This window comes from Delphinus delphis, chromosome 7 (genome assembly GCF_949987515.2).
Source record: "Delphinus delphis chromosome 7, mDelDel1.2, whole genome shotgun sequence".
NCBI lineage: Eukaryota > Metazoa > Chordata > Mammalia > Artiodactyla > Delphinidae > Delphinus > Delphinus delphis.
In genome coordinates, this window is record NC_082689.1 from 38,149,521 (window position 1) to 38,170,319 (window position 20,799).

General features: G+C 40.1%; 1 protein-coding gene across 1 annotated transcript in view; it reads left to right on the forward strand.

Moving 5' to 3' along the window:
* The window catches only part of ANKRD44 (ankyrin repeat domain 44), a 319,078-nt gene that overhangs the window by 214,163 nt on the left and 84,116 nt on the right, over positions 1–20,799 (forward strand). The window contains exons 10-16 of the mRNA XM_060016372.1: positions 1,500–1,614; positions 10,594–10,676; positions 11,866–11,929; positions 14,152–14,220; positions 15,573–15,713; positions 17,342–17,422; positions 20,422–20,533. Coding sequence (XP_059872355.1) covers positions 1,500–1,614; positions 10,594–10,676; positions 11,866–11,929; positions 14,152–14,220; positions 15,573–15,713; positions 17,342–17,422; positions 20,422–20,533 — 665 coding nt within the window. The remainder of the gene's footprint in view (positions 1–1,499; positions 1,615–10,593; positions 10,677–11,865; positions 11,930–14,151; positions 14,221–15,572; positions 15,714–17,341; positions 17,423–20,421; positions 20,534–20,799) is intronic.

Consider the following 20,799-nt stretch of genomic DNA (forward strand, 5'->3'; position numbering starts at 1 on the left):
ATGAAAAGTTGAGGGAAAGAAAGAAATGTAGGAAAATAAAAATTAGGGGAAAAAGAAGGCAAAATAAAATAAGATGTTTACTGTGTTACTAAAGTGATGGTTAATGTTATAGTTTTAATAAATACAGATTTTTCAGTTTATGGTTGATGCTTTTACTCATCAGCATTTAGATAATCAAACTACATAAAATCTTTTCCTGAACACTCTATTCCTTCTGGTTCTTATGTTTTAGCATAAGGTTTATTTACATAGGTCTTTAATTAAGCAAGTAAAACTAAAATTGAATGTGTCTTCAGAGTTACATTTTGTGGAATTTGATTACATTATTTATTCAGAGGGAATCTAGTTGTAAGATTTTAGAACCTTAAATAAGACAATGTGAAAAGGTTTTTTTTGTTGTTTTGTTTTTTAATTTTTTTTTTTTGTGGAAAGGTCTTTTAAAAGCATTTCTTTTTGTTGTTGTTGTTGCATGTATCTTTTTTTTTTAATAGATCTTTATTGGAGTATAATTGCTTCACAATACCGTGTTAGTTTCTGTTGCACAGCAAAGCAAATCAGCCATATGCATACGCATGTCCCCATATCCCCTCCCTCTTGAGCCTCCCTCCCACCCTCCCTATCCCACTCCTCTAGGTGGTCACAAAGCACTTAGCTGATCTCCCTGTGCTATACAGCTGCTTCCCATCAGCCAACTATTTTACATTTGGTAGTGTATATATGTCGATGCTACTCTCACTTAGCCCTCCCACCCCATGTCATCAAGTCCATTCTCTATGTCTACCTCTTTATTCCTGCCCTGCAACTAGGTTCATCAGTACCATTTTTTTTTTTTAGATTCCATGTATATGTGTTAGCATACGGTATTTGTTTTTCTCTTTCTGACTTACTTCACTCTGTATGACAGACTCTAGGTCCATCCACCTCACTACAAATAATTCAATTCGTTTCTTTTTATGGCTGAGTAATATTCCATTGTCTATACGTGCCACATCTTCTTTATCCATTCATCTGTCGATGGACATTTAGGTTAGTTCCATGTCCTGGCTATTGTAAATAGTGCTGCAATGAACATTGTGGTGCATGTCTCTTTTTGAATTATGATTTTCTCAGGGTATATTCCCAGTAGTGGGATCGCTGGGTCATATGGTAGTTCTATTTTTAGTTTTTTAAGGAACCTCCGTACTATTTTCCAGAGTGGTTGTATCAATTTACATTCCCCCCAACAGTGTAGGAGAGGGTTCCCTTTTCACCACACCTTTTCTAGCGTTTATTGTTTCTAGCTAAAAGCATTTCTAATAGACTTCCCTCCATGCAGATTTAATAATACTACTACCTCAGATGGTAACTTGTTCCCTTAAAAAGCATTCTTGTCCTTGAGAGCAGAGATGCACAGAGTAGAAACGAAACCAACACTTGGTAACGTGAGTGACTAGCATAAAATGTGGTATCTGCGTCAACCTGAATCCTTATGTAATTCTGTATTAAAACGTCTTTTTCAGGAGGTGAAATTGACTGTGTGGATAAGGATGGCAACACTCCTCTCCATGTGGCTGCAAGATACGGTCATGAACTTTTGATTAACACCTTAATAACCAGTGGAGCTGACACAGCCAAGTAGGTTACTGCAAAAATATGGTGGAATAATTTCCACATGTGGGAATACTGCCAAAGGGATTCTGCCATGCCGTAGATAGTTCCCATTTATCCAGATTAAGTAGATCTTCACCATTGTGCTAAACACAGATTAAATTTGAACTAAATTTAGTGACTTTTAATGACAGTTGCCAGGAAGAACCAGTTTTATTTTTCAGCTGTGTCAGAAGGAGGCCTATTTCAGTGATTTTAATTAAGGAAACTTGGACTTTGTTCCTAACTCTGCTTTCTAATATTCTTCTGTTTTTTCCAATGTGCAGTGTTAGTTAAGCAGGAAAAATAAAGCATAATTGGGCAAACTCAGAATTTATTCAGGGTGCTGTTTTGCATGTATTAATGACCCATATTAATGATACGCTTATACGGTGCAATTGAGTAAATCTGCCACACCGGGAAGGGGGGACCTGGCTTCATTTTGTACTTTAATTCAACAAGAATATATAACGCATCTATATGAGTCTGTTGCAATGTTAGGTGCTGTGGGAAATTTCAGAAGTAAGTTAACTGGTTGGTACCTTCCAGGAGCTCATAATTTTGTTGGAGGCCCAAGGCCCACTTAAGACAAAGAACCATGCAAGATAGTATTTAATAAAGTTCAAAATGAAACAGGATTTTAATGGCAAAATGTTTGATGTAGACAGGAAGGATAGAGCTCAAAGGTGGCCACAGTTGTCAAGGAAAAGGTGAATTTTAGGTAGGCTTTGAAGGATAAGAATTATGTGAGTAGAGCAGAGAGTGGCAGACATCCCAAGCAGGGAGGCAAGCAGGAACAGACCCAGCTCCGGGAGGAGCTTGGCCTGGCAGCCCTGTTATATCAGTGCGGGGGACCCAGGCTTTCTTGGGCACTAGCTGGGCTCCAGTCCAAGCTGCCTCACTTGTGAGCTGTGTGACCTTGAGCCTGTTGCTCAATCTGTCTGTGCTTTGGTTTCCTCTTTTGAAAAATGGGAGTAATAATAGTACCTACCATAGGTTTGTTATTGAAGATTAAAGGACTCAATCACCATTAAAACTCTCTGGTATATGTTAAGATCCGTGTGAGTATGAGTTATGTAAATACATCTGCTAAGGTTATTCAATAAGATAATCCACGTTGAAAGCTCTTTGAACAGTGCCTGGCACATAGTAAGCTATCAATAAATGCTAACTATGGTTTTATTACTTCATAATAGGCAGGAGAACCAAATTAAAGAGGGCCTTAAATGCTTAAATAGTTTGGCCTTATTATAGAGACCGGGGGTAGCAATAACTGAATCTTTAGAAAGGCAAAATATGAGGGCAGTATTACATTAGGAATTCTAATTTATTTTGTCAAGGGTTGTGCAACAGAATTGAAAATCTTGGTGGAGAATGAGCCAAAGTTTAAATGGTCCAGGGAGGGCGTGGTGGGTTCCACTGGCCCTCGGGGCTCCCAGTCCAGTGGTGGAGATACGATCAAGGGCAAATGTGACTGCAGCATCATGAGATGTGTTATGATGGAGGTTTGGATAGGGCAACACTGACTATCTCTAGGTTCTGCAGAAGAGGTGACATTTCATCAAGAAGAAGGATGGATAGGAGTTTGCCAGGTGGACAGAATTGTGTGAGACAAAAAAGATAGAAGGGGAAGCAAAGAAGGACATTCCAGGAAGAGGGAACAGTATTTACAAAGGCACAAACATGTGAATATGTTGAAAGCAGATTCCCAAGGCTGGGTTATCTAACATGTTAGGGGAAGTGGAAAGAAATGAGGTGGAAAGGTAGGAAGAACCACATTTCAGAGGACCTCGAATGTCTTGCTAAGGAGTTAGATTGCATTCTGAGGCATTCGGAAGCTGTTAAAGAATTATAAGTGGGTGTAGGGTAGGTTGTGTCTAATGCTCCCATTTGTGTGTAAGAAAGATCGCTCTCATAGCAGTCCAGACAGATTGGAGGTGGTCCAGGCTAGAAGCACTTTGCAGCCTCTTGCAAATGTCCAGAGAAGAAAAGATGAGGGCTCGGGCTAAGGACAAGACTGAGGGTGGACAGAGAGGAGGGGGCATACTGACAAATAGCAAGAACAGTGGGTTGTCTCAGAAGAGAAAGGAATCTGCTTCAAGCCAATGGACCTTTTTGACTGGGAGGTTGCAAATCCAAAGAAGCAGTTCGGGACCTCCCTGGTGGTCCAGTGGTTAAGACTTTGCCTTCCAATGCGGGGGGCGCAGGTTCGATCCCTGGTCGGGGAGCTAAGATCCCACATGGCTCGTGGCCACAAACCCAAAACATAAAACAGAAGCAGTATTGTAACAAATTCAGTAAAGACTTTAAAAATGGTCCACATTAAAAAAGAAAAAAAAAGAAAACAAAAAACCTTGAAAAAAAAGAAGCAGCTCAGTTTCCTGGAAAGAGCCGTGTACTAGGATTCAGGAGGCTTTCACCAGATTCTGGAGTTCCCAAGCAGGCCATGGCTACCCAAAGCCAGAGATTTTAAACGCTCAGTGTCAGTTAAGCAGAAATAAAATATTAGGCACAAACCAGCTTCACCTATGGTATGTTAATATTTTCAGTGATGTTTTTCTTTCAACTCTGGGTTATTTGGGGAGTTTTAGCCAAAGAACCACGAATTTCTGATTTTCTTTCAGATTTGAACTCGTTTGAGGGATAGAGATCAACTGGGCCCAATACTTACATAAAATGTCTGAAAAAACACGTTTAACTCAATAAACACAAAGTCTGTTTCCTCGTAATTATTTTCCCTTCAATTTATGTGAATACAAACTTTGTGGCAAAAATGCCTTAGGGATGACATTGTTGTTCAAGTAGCCTTTCCTTCCATTGACGATGCTGTGTCCTGGGGACAATGACAAGGGAAACATTGTCCCAGACTCAAAGAGCCACATACACATGCTTTCTTCTGTCACAGCGTTATCTGGGGTTAAGGCATGCTCCCTTCAGTAACAGTGGTTCATTAAAGCGGCAATTGTGTGTGTGTGTGTGTGTGTGTGTGTGTGTGTGTCTGAGTGTGTATAGTGTGTGGAAAGGGAAGTCATCTAAGGAAAAATATCCAAGTGAGGGGGAGGAGAGTTGGAGAAGATTAAGTTTGCTAGACTCCCCAGAAAGTCACTGTTTTCTGGGTTCCTTGTAGATTTATGTAGGGGAGCTCCTTAAAGAGGAGAAAAGCAGGCCTTTCCTTCTGTAAATAAGTGAACAAAGAGCATTTATGAAAATAACCCATTTTCATTCATAAACAATATGGCCAATGTATTTTTAAAGATCTCTTTATGACAAGTTTTATGGTCATTACTTTCTGATGAACTTATTTGCATCTTATTCTCAGGCCTTGATTGAATGTTCTTTGTTATTCTTTTTGCTTCTCTGAACTTTAAGTCAGAGAAGTTTCTGCAGCATGACTCAGTGCTTACGCAACTTCACGTGGTATCGGAGCCATTGGGTTTTTTCTTCTTTAACTTTGTTAGGTTTGGGGTGCTTGTCTCTAGGATTTTAATTTGTCTTCCATCTTACCAATTATGCTCTCACTGCTTTTTCTGCCTCAATTGCGGCAGAATTAGCAGTATTGTAGTTTTACAGGTAACTGGTTCTGACATTCTTATATTCGCTAGATATCTGTTGATAGCTTGTTAAGTGTCACCCACTGTGTCAGGTTCTGGGGTCACAGAGCTCCCTGCCAAGGAATTGATAGCCTACGGAGGTGGGGGAAAGAAGTAAACAGGCAATGACAATCACACATGCTAAGTGTGATGCCAGAACAGTCGCCAGGTGCCCCTGGGATCCAGGAAAACATATCTGGGAGATAGCAGGGCCAGCAAAGCTTCCAGGAAGAGGGATGTTAACTTGTAGGACAAGGAGTGATTAGTTATGTCATTGAAAGTCTTTCAGATCCCAAGTATCAACTTAGATTATTTTTATTATAATGTTTGAATATGTACAAATATAAGACTAGATAGAAACTCCTTAGGCTTTTGACTCTAACATAGCAATAAATCCAAAAAAATTACAAAATACATGCAAACAGAAACCACCAATGTTCACATTAACTGCACGGGACAACAATAGTAACAAACACTCATGAGTGCTTACCTATGCTACGCCCCACTCTGAGAGGTTACATTTAACTGTCACAACAACCCCATGGGGTAAGGGCTATGATTATGCCCATCTTACAGGTGAAGCAAAGGAGGCACAGAGAGGTTCAGTTACCTACCTGAGGTCATAGAACTAGTGGGCGGAAATGGAGCTCCATCCTCGGCTGTCTGGATCCTGGGCAGGAGGCTTGCTGCCCTTCTTTGTAGTGGATGATGTGATATTTCACATTTTGCATGGGATTATGGTCCTGGTGGCTAAGGTGCTGAGTCTTTAGGATCCAGTACACACCATGGGAGTGGAGGTTTTGCAGTGACTTAAAGTGGTGGGCAGTGGACCCGTCACATGGCGCAGAGATCTTTACTCAGACTACTGCCAAATTCCGCGCATCCAGGAGGCTCAGTGTGCTACATTATCATTGGCCCTCCCTAGACTCAGACATTTCATTTTCTATTAAGTCCACCTTCTTTTCTCATTAGCCCCTGGCAATTAAAGTCGGACTACCAGCACAGCTGTGATCCTAAGTACAAATGTGGGCGCTGAAATTTGACAGAGGTGTGTGATGATATGGTGGTCCTTCAGATGAGCTTTGATGCCAGCTGTTTTAGATTACCATCAAAAGGAAAAGACAATTTAAAAATTGCCACAGAGGGCTTCCCTGGTGGCGCAGTGTTGAGAGTCCGCCTGCCGATGCAGGGGACACGGGTTCGTGCCCCGGTCCGGGAAGATCCCACATGCCGCGGAGCGGCTGGGCCCGTGAGCCATGGCCGCTGAGCCTGCGCATCCGGAGCCTGTGCTCTGCAACGGGAGAGGCCACAACAGTGAGAGGCCTGCATACCGCAAAAAAAAAAAAAAAAAAAAAAAATTGCCACAGAGACCTCATAAAAGCCCTAAGATATTTCCAGCAACCCTCAGAGATGCACTGACTAGTTTGAGAAACACTGGGAGAAGCAGGAGAGAATGGGAAGAGTTTCAGGGGGGCCCTGCATGTGAAAATCTAGGGCTGGGCAGAGCCTGGCTCTTCCAGGAGGAATGGACAGAAGGTCACAGAGATTAAGCAACAGTCAGATCCAGAAAGGGCCTTGTAAGCCACGTTAGAGTGTTTGGACTTGATACAGAAGGAACCACTGAAAATGTCTGTAGGTCGTAAACAGCAAGGACCAGGCCTCATTGTTGTCAGTTATCCCAAGTGCCTGTAACTTAAGGGTGTGTGATAAATGCTTGGAATGGCATAGATAAAATTAATAAGAAGTTTGTTTTAGGGTTTGGTGTGATCAGTTGAGTAAGAATCATAAAATCATCTGATGATCGAAAATCATCAAATTTTTTGTCTCGCCCACTTGGTGGGCAAAACTAAACCAATCCCACCTTCCCTGGGAGAGTTGAGAGATAAGTATTGTAAAGCATTTTGAAATATAGAGAGAGAACAGAAATGCTAGTTGGTCACACTTCATTCTTGGGTTTTAAGGAGTCACACACCTGATTTTAAGGAAGTACAACCTGATTACCACTTCAAAACTCACAGACTGCTGGTTATCCAACTAAGCTAATAATAATTGCAAGGGCAAAAATACCACTAACATGAATGGTGAAGGCTTAACCGTGGGTCACATGTTCTATTTAGCACTTTATGCACATTATCTCAATTAGTCCTTACAATTGTTCTATAAGATTGACACTGTTATTATCTTTAGTTTCCAGGTGAGGGAACCCTTATGTATTTGCCAAAGATCAAATAGCTAGCACATGGCAAAGCTAGAACTGAAACCCAAAGGTTCTGACCCCATCACCTTAACCACAGTGTTTTTTACCATATGGCCTAAGGGAAGGCTCTAGAAAAGCCTGGATATGGAAAGGGACAGCCATGTCCCCCGATGCCAAGGGGAAAACTTAAAAAAACTGATATTCTAATGGTGCAAAAACCCGTTCCTCACCTCTGATGGCTCTCTACAATTTATTCTGACCTCATTTATTCTGAGATAACTGGGTAGGAGATGCCAGCTAACAGCTAAATTAGAAATAGCTAATACAAACACGTTCCATTAATTTTATGACTGCTCAAATAAATGTAGCAAATTAACTGGAATTGGTCTTCCCTTTCCTGTAATTTATGCATTGTTAAGTTTAGTGTTATCTGACATCTTTATTTCTTGATCTTCCTTGATGTAGACCTGATGAAATCAGAGCGATGCTTCTTATTTGACTGAGACAGCCAAATCCTAAGTTTCCTGCTAAAGGTTTTAAGATCCTTTCTTTATAAGCAGTCTTATTTTATAACAACAAAGGAGAAATTTTATTTTGAAACGCATGAATCATTTCTGAAGTGATTCAGAGATTCTGAATTCTACTTTTACTTTCTTTCCCATCTCATCCTGATACTTAGTTTTTCTCTTTGAACCAGAGCATCATATTCAAGTTCAAATGCCAATAGTACTTGAGTCTCAATTAATATGTTTCAAAACCTGCATTGAGGTAGTGACTTTTTATTAACTATGGAATAAAAAACATATATCAAAGAGAATTTTTGTTAGGCCTTTTAGAGTTCTGCCTCCCTTACCTTCTCAGGTTTATAAGTAGCAGCAGAAAAAAATGAAATTATTAGCTAATGTAGAGTGTGACAAATTACCTAAAGCCAATGGTGTTAAATGGTAAGGTTGGTTAGAAGTGTTAATAATGAAGTTTATGAAATATGTTATACTGAGGCTGTTAAAATATCTCATACTTTATGTTTTTCTTGATTGTTTTATTAGAGTTTGATACTCTTTTCTCTAATTCATTTGCTTGTATTATTTAATATAAAGTTGTATATTTTATGTACCTATATAAACTATATCATAAATGTTGTGTCTATATATGTGTGTGAGTATGTGTATGTATATAGAAAATATTAAAATATTTAAAATACTAGAAGTATTTATATTTTTATACATATTAAATATTTGTGTATACATGTATATAAAGAATGAGGAAGACTCAAAGAAATCTTGACAAATCCACTCCTTGTTTTAGGCATGTTCTTACAGGAACTCACAACCATCCTAGAAAATAGTCTATCCATTTTCTTCTTGCAAATGTCCAGAAATATTTAATCAAAGATTTTTGCCTTAACTCCCCCAAACAAATAAAATGGTTAGGTAAAATCCCATTAGCTTAAAGTTCCATTTAGTAAAGAGCTTTTAAAACATGTTATACATCAAAAAAAATTAGTGTGTTTCATTGGCATAGGGAGGGAACAGTATAAATAGCAGCACGAATAAAAAGCTTCTCTCCCATCCCCCAATTCTCTCTTCCTTTTCACGAGCATCAAGGTTGTCACTGATGCGATTGCTTTTCAGAATTTTTTTTTTTTTTTGTAAATGACAAGAGAGGCAATTACAAGCAGTTCTCCTCCCCGTGACACTACCCGGAAGACGGGCAAATTGCATCTCTTGATGGATGCCAGCTATTATATACACTGGGTTGGAAATCTCCATATAGGGAAAGGAAAACGAACAGAGGGAAGACTGAACAAAAACACCAACAAATTAAAAGAAGTTTTCATGCAAAGAGAGAGGCGGTTAATTGCTAGCAGACTCGAATTTTGCAGAACACTGAATACCATGAACTATCTGTGAACATGTATATACTTTCACATACTCACGCACATCGTAATAACTTTTGAGATAGCAAATAAAATTCTTGTGTCTCAAGCTTAACAAATTAAATCACATGTAGTTTTTCATTCAGGATAGAATCTGGAAACGGGCCACTTTCTGCTAGGGAAGAAACTTAGATGATTCATGCTGCAGGTGTAAATATAAATAGTCTCATACTCCTTGTGTTATGTGGAGGATTTACAAAATCTGAAATATATTATTTGAATAAAATGAGACGTTATGAGAAGGGATCACTAACACGCTTCTAAGTACACAGGAACCTCCTGATGGTGCTGTTTGATTTGAACTACAATTCAGCTCACGACTTTGACTTTGGGTCCTTGTTTGGGGAGAGGGGATGGGCAGGAGGAGGAAGATTTAATTCTAAGGGAAGATTTAATTCTAAGGCCCAAAGCACTGCCATCAGAAAGCTGCCTGTCTCTCAGGGTGTTGTTCCAGGGACTGTGTTATTGCAGGGGTCAGTCTAAGAAGTGGATTCTTTCTGTAATGCTGTTAGGGAAAATATGCTAGATTTATGAAATATATGCAAGATAGCTATTAACTATTTTGTGACTGTTATTCTTGTGTGGGTTAACGTGCAAAATAAAAGGCTATTAGGAAGATGAAGTTGCACTTGCCGAAGGTGAATATTTATACATATTAAATATTTGTGTATACATGTATATAAAGAATGAGGAAGAATATGAAGAATGAGTTTTAATTCTCATCCCAGATTTTATTTCCAGTAATACAGCCATTATTAACTCTTAGCAAAGTGCTTGGTACATAATAGGTCAATAATAAATATTTGCTTATCAACTCAAGGAATAGAACAGGTTGCTTTTCAAAGTCAAGGGTTTGTCAGTTTCATGTTTTCTCCACTTAGCATGGTATCTGATGCTTATAAAGTGATGAATGAATAAACAGATGAATGAATGAGTGAATGAATGGGACAAAATTGCTAAGCTGAAAGAAAAAGAAATTAATTTTAAATGCTTAGAGTCACTGTTCATGTGAAATGTTTTCTTAAAAAGATCTATTTCTATTGTTATGGGCTTTTCGTTGTGGTTTAGGTCCGGGATTTTATTATTTTAAGATAGAAATGATTGCCTAATTATTTCAGCCAAGAGTCCCTAAGCAAGGTCTCATGGGTTTAATTTTCATCAGAGAACTTATAGAAAGATCATCCCCCTTCTGCGGGTGTCTTGAGATCTGTTACCGTGAGCTGCTCTGTTTTTTTCCTCCTCAGGTGTGGAGTCCATAGCATGTTCCCCTTACATTTAGCTGCCCTCAATGCTCACTCTGACTGCTGCAGAAAGTTATTGTCATCGGGTAAGTAACTCCATTACCGCAGATCAGGCTTAACATGTCCTGCAAATGAGCCGTGTGGCTTCAGGTGTCTGGTCAGCATGAGCGGCTGCCTGTGCTTCATGTCATCCGTGACCCGACGTGGCAGGATGAGTTGTGTCCACAGCTAACTGCATGTGACAGCTCCCAGCGACTCATGGTGTTGAAGCCGTTTGAATGTCAGCATTCCTGCCCCAGAATGAGAGTCTTGTCTGTTTATCAAGTTAAAGCTCGCGTGGTCCAGAGTGAGAGGCAGGCAGGGATGGCCATAGCTTACAGGAAGCTTCTCATAGAAGGAGAAAACATCTTTGAGGATTAGATTGGTGGCATAACATTTCATATTGTTCAACAAAGGGAAAAGGCCGAATCCCCTACGTTTTAATGGTAGAAAATGTCAAATTACCATCCCACTCCCTGAGCTCTGAAAAATTGCTGTGGTTGATATCCCTCCAACTAGGTTTCATTTTAATTTTTTTAATGCGGTCTATTTGGAACCAAGAAATTCTTTCTGGTTTGGAGCTTTGCTAATCTTTCTTATCACTGCTTCTGCCAACCTCCATGTATTTAGAAGTTCCTGGCTTTCAAAGGCGATAGAGGTCTGCAAGGCAAAGATTGCTTAAGAATTCATTCAACAGATATCCCAGAGGCGTTTTTTTGTTTTTTGTTTTTTCCTTTAAGTTCTTTACTTATGATTGATTCTGCTTTCACTGCTTTTGGCATGTTTAACAATAACCCCTGCATGAAAGCACGTTTCCCAAATCTTAAACCAACTGAAAGCTAATAATACACTTAAGAAAATATCTCTTCTAGCATGCTACGATTACTCCTTTGCCTTCCATGTTTTCTCCATGTGTTCTGTCTGCCTGTCTATTGCCCCACTTATCTCAAACTGGTTTCATAAATTTCTATCCTGGGATTGAAATATGGGGCTGTAGTTCACCCAGGGCTGAATGTGAAAATAAATTCTTCTTGACTTCACGGTTCTTCCTATAAAATTGCCAAGCTTGAGCAGTTACCGATCGTTTCCATGACAACCTCTTTCTGACTACAGTGGCTTGCGTTCTGGTTTTTCTACTAACTGATTTTTCTGTCTCTGCAATGTTTCTTGTGGTTTAACTAGGACAAAAGTATAGCATAGTATCCTTGTTTAGTAATGAGCACGTGCTGTCTGCAGGCTTTGAAATAGACACCCCAGATAAATTTGGAAGAACGTGCCTTCACGCTGCTGCTGCAGGAGGGTGAGTAGTTAATAATTTTAGTTGTTATCTTATGAACGAATTACTAATTCATCTTAACTGACTTAAGTTGTCTGTGGATCAAAGGCAACTTCTTTAGTAAAACGGGTAAGAACTCTTTCTACCAATACCAAATATCACTGTGTTGAATTTCCAGATTACTCGTGTGTTTGTTTTTCCAAAGAAAAAGTGTTAGCCCATCTCATATAGAAAATATTTTTTCTTTTGTTTTCTCTTCTCTCACTCTTTTTTTTTTCTTCTTATTTTAAATTGTAGGTCTTTAGCCTATAGAATATATACTTACTTGGTACCTCTTCCACCAAAAGAAAATAATTTTGAGATTTGTTCCTAAGTTTTTCCTCTTTCGTTGCTGGAAGGTGGTTGATGATCAAGGGAATCCAGGGTTGAGTTAATTCATGTTCATTTACAGACATTTTGGTCCTTATTTCAAAACTGATTTTTAAGTCCTTATAATGATTAAATGTGAACAAAGGTCAAGAAACCCAAAGGATAGGCAAAACGTGAATTAATCCTTGCCTTTTTTTTTAAGTTGTAAAGAGAATTTTTCATCAGGTACTCTTTTTCATATAAGTGGTTAGATTAAGGCTCTGATCAATATATTGTTGACATATGACCACACATTGGCCAAACATGGTTTCCTTTGGATGTCCTCGTTTGGATAAGGTGTTGGTTCTTAATCAGTTTCCTAAGACTAAGGAACAGCAGTGCTTCTCCATGTGTCAACTGTATATGACCAAAGGTATTACCTATTTAACAGAGGTGGATTGACTGTGAAGCTTTAGGGCCCTTTATTTGCATGGCTCCCTTCCAAAGTCTTGTATCTAGTTTTTTGGGTTTTTTCCCGGTACTCGGGCCTCTCACTGTTGTGGCCTCTCCCGTTGCGGAGCACAGGCTCCGGACGCGCAGGCTCAGCGGCCATGGCTCACGGGCCCAGCCGCTCTGCGGCATGTGGGATCCTCCCGGACCGGGGCACGAACCCGTGTTCCCTGCATTGGCAGGCGGACTCTCAACCACTGCGCCACCAGGGAAGCCCGTTGTATCTAGTTTTATATTCATAATTTTGTTATTATTTTTTTAAAGAGAACCTCCTTCTCCTCACCCCATTTCCTCAAATTGTATGAACTTCCTGAGCCACGCAACTTGGATCTGTCTCTGTCTTTGATCCTTTGGCTCAAAGAGACAGGTGCTTTACATCAGCTGACATGTTACACCAACACATAATGACCTCATAAAGTTCTTATATTTTATGACTTAAACTAGTCGCTAGTTCTCTGCGAAAGGTGGCTATAAAAGGTGGAAGTGGGGTGGGGAGAGCCCTCCTCACGCTTATCATTAATGAGATCATTTTTCTTATTTAAACGATAATAAAGTCATAAATCCTAGGCCACTTCTTAGCATCCTAAGTTTAGAACAATGATGGATGAGTGTCTCTTTTTATGCCCCCATTGTAGAAAATATCAGACCTGTACAGAAAAGTGGCAACAAACCATTCTGGATTCATGTCTGAAACCCCTATTAGGATTAGTGTTTAGCTATATGCCCTTCAATAGGAAAATTCACTTCAATGGGTTCTTTTCTCTCTACTAAACATGATTTATTGCTTCTGCAAATGACAAAGAAGCTTTGGAAGATCACTACGCTCCATTACATCATTTTCGGCCTTGGTTCTGCACGTTCATTTACCTAGGTTACCAAGACAGGGAAATGCTGCTGTTTTATTTTCCATTAAGGAGAGTCTGGGTCGAAAATGGTTATCATAGTGAATTCATTCTGCTGTGATAAAAGGTAACGCTCATCCATTCTGGCTTATTGTTTAAAGGTGACATGAAATTATTCTAGGTTTAAGGGGTTGTTCCATAAACTCTTGATGGTGTTGAAAGAGAATTTTAGGGTAAATGATGAAAACCATCACTGAAAGGTTTCATCACGTAATAATCATTAAATTCTTTAGTCATGGAATTGAAAATGTTCCCTCAAGCTCTCTAACGTATTGATATATTAGCTTTGAAAAAGGAATTGTGGGAACTTTAGATCCTTACGATATGGCATTACTCTAATGTGTTCAGGTTATTTTTGTGTTAGCAGAATTTAAAGCTAGTTCTCTCATTTCATCTGGGCGTGCGCTCTGCAGAAAACAGCTCTTTCTGAAGATAGCCCAGCAGTTGACCGCCACCATCTTAATGATGTTTTCCCTGTCTTTCTAGTAATGTGGAATGTATAAAACTCTTGCAGAGCAGCGGAGCAGATTTCCATAAAAAGGACAAGTGTGGGAGGTATGTAAACAGGGAACTCTGCTTCAAGTGCCTAAATAAAAGGAGTGGGGAGCAGTCCATCTGGAAATCGTGTTATGTTGAAATGGCAAACAGCGAAGCTAGCTGGGGAGATTCCATTCTCAGAAGGAAACCCCTTCTACACCAACAAAGCAGGCACAAGGCACGAGGAAAGAATCTCCTCTCCCTGCTTCTGTTTAGAAGTGCCAGTTGTTTCTCTGATGCTTCCAATATATATATATATAACTGTATCCATGTGGAGGATTACATATTTTATATGTGCATATATATTTGTATCTGTAAAATATGTGATTTCCCACATGGATATAGTTTAGAAAATTCTGTCTGTAGCAGAGTAGAACACTTCAGCCCTTCCAACCCAGAATTTGGTCACAAGATCTGGAGCACTTTATTGTATTTATTGAACATTTCATTTTGGGATAAATCTTTAGACACATTTAAAACATGAATCATAACTAATGAGAACCTGCTGTACAGCACAGGGAACTCTACTCAATGCTCTGTGGTGACCTAAATGGGAAGGTACCAAAAAAGAGGGATGTATATATGATTCTCTTCGCTGTACAGCAGAAACTAACACAACATTGTAAAGCAACTATACCCCAATTTAAATAAATAAATAAATAAAACATGAAACACACACAGGCCACCTATAGCCCCTTTGGCTATTGGGATGGGTCATAGAACTTTTCTTACCTTATTTGTCCTTTGCATGCATAGCTAAATCATGCCATAATACTAGCTGGTACAGGGAAGAAAACAGCACGAGGAAAGGTGGAGGAAGTGAGGACATGATCAAGAAAACCTCAGGTCATTCAGTTTGGAAACAGCATTAGACACATTTAGGGGAGAGAGAGAGACTTTATAAAGATAGACCAGGGCTAGCTTGGGAAAGTCTTCAATTCCAAACTAAAAAATCAAGGCATTGTTCACTGGGGTGGACTGAAGGTTTTAGTACAGGTTTGTTATATGTAGGTATTGGACCTTAGAAAATCCAGTTCTTCATTGATGCCCACTAAAAGTTACGTGGAAGTTGCATTAGGGCAGAGGAGGCCAAAAGGGGTGGTATTGCAAGAGTCCAGAGGAGCAGTAATGTAGACCTGAACCAGGATAGGCACTAGGAATGGAGAGAAAGGAGAGATCTACAGGTGGGTGGCCTTGTCTGAAGCCACCATCTTTGTAGCCTTCGTTGTAACATAAAGTCAGAGAAAGTCATGTGTCTTGGCCTCCACACTAAGAGCCAACACCCCTAGGAATACTGCTGTCTGCTGGTGTAGTGATGGGCGTCTGTTTTGCAGACTGAATGAAGTCATAGACTGCTGTTTGTTTTTCAGGACCCCTCTGCACTATGCAGCTGCAAATTGTCATTTCCACTGTATTGAGACATTAGTGACCACAGGGGCCAGCGTTAATGAAACCGATGACTGGGGCCGCACCGCTTTGCACTATGCTGCTGCATCAGACATGGATAGAAAGTAAAAACAGCCTTACTTCTGTTTCCTCTCAGGGTGGGGGAGGTGGGGGGAGGTTGCTAAGTTTTCTTCCTACCGCCTCACAGAGAGTGTGAATGAAGAATCCCTCTCACCCAGACCTGAAGGAGTTAGAATTGCTTCATCCCTAGCCCCGGGTTTCCCATTCTGCTCTCTTTACGTTTGATTAATATGTGTCACTGCACAATTACTTCTCCTCTCTGTTCTTTGGGTTGAATGCCAAGTGGAGCTGTCAAGCCCAGGTTTTCAATTCATTCAAAACCTGTCAAATTTTGTTTTGTCATATACTGCGGTTTTCATCATCACCACTTACACGCTTCATTTGCTGTAAGACTTACATTTGCTAATAAATACGTCATGTGTCAAAAATATCCATCTATGCATAATCCTGATAGTCTTCAAATGCAGCATCAGTATTTTAAAATAGGCACTGTTGTTCCAACCTGGGCATGAATACTCTTTCAGGAGCTGGAATACAGAAAGTTGGGTACCCTGATCATATGTGGATTCTAGGTGGCTAGGAATGGAAAGCAGAATCAAGTGAACCAGTTCAGGGGGGAAAGGTGGAAGAGGTACCCACAGTTTATGAGCCTGTTCTCAAAGACTTGAGGACCAGGCCTTCCTTCATAGGAATACTTTTCGGTGATCCTGTTTGGAGAACTACTGAGTTATTTGCTGCCCTGTGCTATGGAGTTGCTTCTGGGTCAGTACTAGCTCCTTTTCTTGTAGAGCAGTGGCGTTCAAATGCATTAGACAATGACCCACACTAAGCAATACATTTTACATCATGACCCAACACACACACTCACATATATATGTTTTATACATATGTATGGAAAATGGAAACAAAGATTTCATAAAACCATATTTACTTTTGCTGTGTGGGATGCATTTTGATATACTTTTATTTCATTAAAAAAACCCTACTGACTTCAACCCGCTAAATTGATTTCACAATTCAGTAATGGATTATGATCCGTATTTCCACAGTTTGGAAAACGCAGCTTATTTTCCTTCATATAGTACCGGCAAGACTGTTGTAGCCTCAGGATCCCAGGGCCGCATGTTATTAATTCGACAAACATTTATTGAGCATCTACTATATGCCAAGCTCTATGCTGTTCGCTTGGAATAGAATGGGAGACAAGTATACTTCATCTGTTAAGAGCTGGCAGAGGAATCCTAGATAGTGAAGAATTGCTCTGGCACATAAGGGGTGCTTAGGAACCCATTTATTCCTGGATAAATGAGATGCTCAACTGCCAAGGAGGCAGCAAGGAATGTTGTAGAAGCCAGGGACGTTTAAGCTAGTCACTTCCTCTTTCCGTGGGGAGTTTAGAATACTCATGGAAGGGTGGGCAGCATAACTGCTGTCTTAATCACTGATACCTCGGTGGAAGTTTTAGGAAAGTCATGTTCTCAGTCGGATTCCTTGGGAGAGAACAGACTTACTGGATGGCCTTGGGGAGAACCACGTATATCCTCCATGAAAAATCAGTAGCACTTGCTTCTTTTGAGTCGGGGGAGAAATTGTTAAGATATAAACTGCACCAAAATCATTAGCAACTTTGCCACTAATTGTAATTTTTTTTTCTTTCCCTTATGCTGAGAAGTAAGACTATCTTAGGAAACGCCCATGAAAATTCCGAAGAACTTGAAAGAGACAGAGAGCTGAAAGAAAAGGAAGCTGCATTGTAAGTTTCTTCTCAGCTTAAGAACAAGGTGTAGTTACTGATGCTTTGTCTGCTGCTCTGGGTTGCGCATGGGCCAGCCTTACTATTTCGGGGTCTCACTTGGGCTCTTGCAGAAGTGATGTGGGCTTGCCTTTGTTGAAGAAGAAACTATTCTTTTAATATATCCTTCAAATATGCTGTTTTCACACAAGGAACTCTTTCTAAAATTGAAACCTTTGCCGTGACCATCACTGTGCTTGGTCAGCAGTTTTTAGGACTAGGTACGTTAAATACAGTTTCTCACTCTGCCATGTAGTATGCCTCAGGGGACATATTAAGCCTCCTCTGAGGGCCTCAGGCTCTCGTTTTGTGACCTGAGGGTAACAATTTAGCAGATTCTATGAATAAATGTTTTGAGATTTTGGTGTGAAATGCACCAGTCGTACTCTCCCCTTCTCCCCAGAAAACACCCATCAACTTACAAACAGCTCCTTGCTTCCTGCAGACAGCTGCTCTGTCACCCCTCATCCCACCTGCCCTGCTCTGGTATCTGACAGAGATTCAGCTATTACTGTGATGGAGTGATTGCCAGCACCCAGGGCTGTGGATAACGTGGGAACCCCTAATGCTTCCTCCTCTGAGAGCCCTTCGTGCACTGGAAGTGGCAGTGAGAAGGTTGTGCTCTGCCCAGTGCAGTGCCCAGTAGGTAGCTGGTGATCAGTAACTGTTTGTTGAATGAATGAACACTTGAATAACTGGTGCCCACAGTTTGTGTCCTGCCCCTGTGAGGCTCAGTGGATGTAGTGCTCTAAGAGTCTGCACACACACAGTCCTTAACTTGCTTATTCTCTTCTCCTGCTGTCAGAGGGACCCGTTTCTCTCTGACTTGAATGCTCATGTCCACTCTGGGGTCTTCCCACTGCCCACTGGGCTCTCCTCCCATGTCCAGACCATTGTGGAAAGGTGTGGTTAGCAAGTGAGGCCCCAGTGCAAGTTGTGGGGACATAACTTTGACTGTTCCTGGGGTGAGCACAGGAAACACCGCTGTGAGTAAATCAGAATAACAAAGGTTTTGCCTAATAGTCCAAAATTAAAATAATGGTATTCAAATACTGTAGAATTTTAAGCCACCTCAGCAGACACTCCCTTCTCCAGTGAAATGCAAGCTTGTCCTGGGCCAGAGCAGCCCTCTCTACATCTGATGGAGAGGGAAGGAGCAGGAGAGGCAGGGGAAGGCAGGGACCAGCCTGCTGGAGATCTGTTTCATGCAATGAAATGCTACTCCCCTTGTCCAAATACACCCCTGACCTAATGCGCCTCTCTTGATTTTGCAGCTTAGGTGCCAAAATTACTAGTCAGGGCCCTGGGTGATAAAGAAGACAAGCATTCCCAGTTAAGACTGGATTTCATTTTCCCTTAGGAACAATGTGGAGAATATTCACGTTCTGTAGTATTGTTGTCATTTCTAATAGTACTGTTGACAGTTATAGTTCAGCTGTATTCTGCATTAAATAGCTCTTTGGGAGTAATCCCAGTATTTTCCAAATTACATATTAAATTTATCAACTGATTTTTAGAGTATAATCCTTTCAGAAGCTGGGAATTGTGTGTTCACTAGAATGCTATTCCTACTGAGTGATTTTATTTCAGGAGCCAAATTCAGTTTAAAATGAGTCACACCTAGGATTCAGTCCATGGACATTTAATTACAAAAATAAAAAAAGACTTCCTTTTAAGGTATAAATCACCAAAGACAGCCTGATACATCAGCACTCCAATAATAGTTTGATTTATTACAGAGAATTTTATGGATGAATCATGTGATATGTAGGTATTTGGTTTAAAAAATTCCTCTTTCATCAGATTTTCTAGAAATTAAAATGTCTGTTTTCATATCTCTCTATGTGTGTGCTTTATTTACTCCTTTTGCCTTAGGTAAGTGTAATTTTAAGGTTTTTGAGTAAACTATAGAAATTGTCCATTGAGGTCTTATTTAATATACAAGCTTATATTTAGGATCTTACAGTTTTGATTTGAGTATGAAATTGAATCACCCTGGCCTTGTAGAGGACATGTTTGTCCCACTGTCACAGAAATAAAACCGAAATCGTGGAACGTTGCTCCCTGTCTAGGTCTTCCCTCTTTGACCAGCAGGATGGTCCCATTTGCAACACGCCCTGAACAGAACACATTACGTCCCCGAGTACCTGTGTCTTGGAGTCTGGGGCTCTTCAGCGGAGGTGGCGCCACTCCCCTTCCTCTTACCTATTGCAAAGATGGTGTTTTTTTCAGAAAAAATTACAACTGTGTCAGAAAAGGCTTTTATTACTTTAAATATTATTTAAAATTTTATTATTATAAAATTTAATATTATTTTATTTATTTTTCCAACCTTTTGATCTCAGAGTCTCCAGTAGCAAGGTTTAAAAATAAACACCCCTCTCTTGAGGTTTATCCCATTGCAATATCTTGACCACTTCTTTATTATGCTGAGAACTTGTCTTTTGGATGTGGAGCTCTAAAACTTATTATTCAGTAATCTTGATGACAGGCAGGTTCTGTACCTTAAGATGAGAAGGGGAAAAAAAAACTTAATTACCCTCTAGTTCCTAAAGCTTTTCCTGAATTCTAGAATGGCTATTTTAAGCTGAAGGAGGGGACTTCCCTGGTGGTCCAGTGGTTAAGACTCTGCGTTTCCACTGCAGGGGGTGCAGGTTCAGTCCCTGGTCAGGGAACTAAGATCCCACATGCAGCGTGGCTTGACCAAAAAAATTTAAGTTGAAATAAAGATAGCTGCAGAAAACACACAAAAAACATCCAGTACATAAACCCTCATTGCTGCAGGATTTTTAAAGAAACACTTCAACTCACAAAGTGCTTTGTGGAACACTTATAATAAGAGAACATTTACATTAATTATCCCTTTTGGTCCAGAGATGTTTTCAGAGAACATTTACATTAATTATCCCTTTTGGTCCAGAGATGTTTTCTGAAATAACATCTCATCTTTATACTTACAGATGTCTAGAGTTTCTGCTTCAACATGATGCAAATGCATCTATCCGGGACAAGGAAGGCTACAATAGCATACATTATGCTGCTGCCTATGGCCACAGACAATGTCTGGAATTGGTGAGCTGTTTTGTCTTGATTTGTTCTCTCTCACACAAACACACATACACCCAAACCTGAAAATGCTGGTCTTAATCTCTGAACAAATGTGCCCTCACTGCCTAATTCAGTCCCCACGGGAACTCACCTGGAAAGATATTCTGTGGTAAGCTATTAAATTGTTTCCCTTTACAATATGTAGGTCTTTTTGTTCCATTTCTGGCCATTCTAATCTCAGAGCTGACTAACAATTGATTCTTTTCCGCATTAACTTGGACTAGGAATTT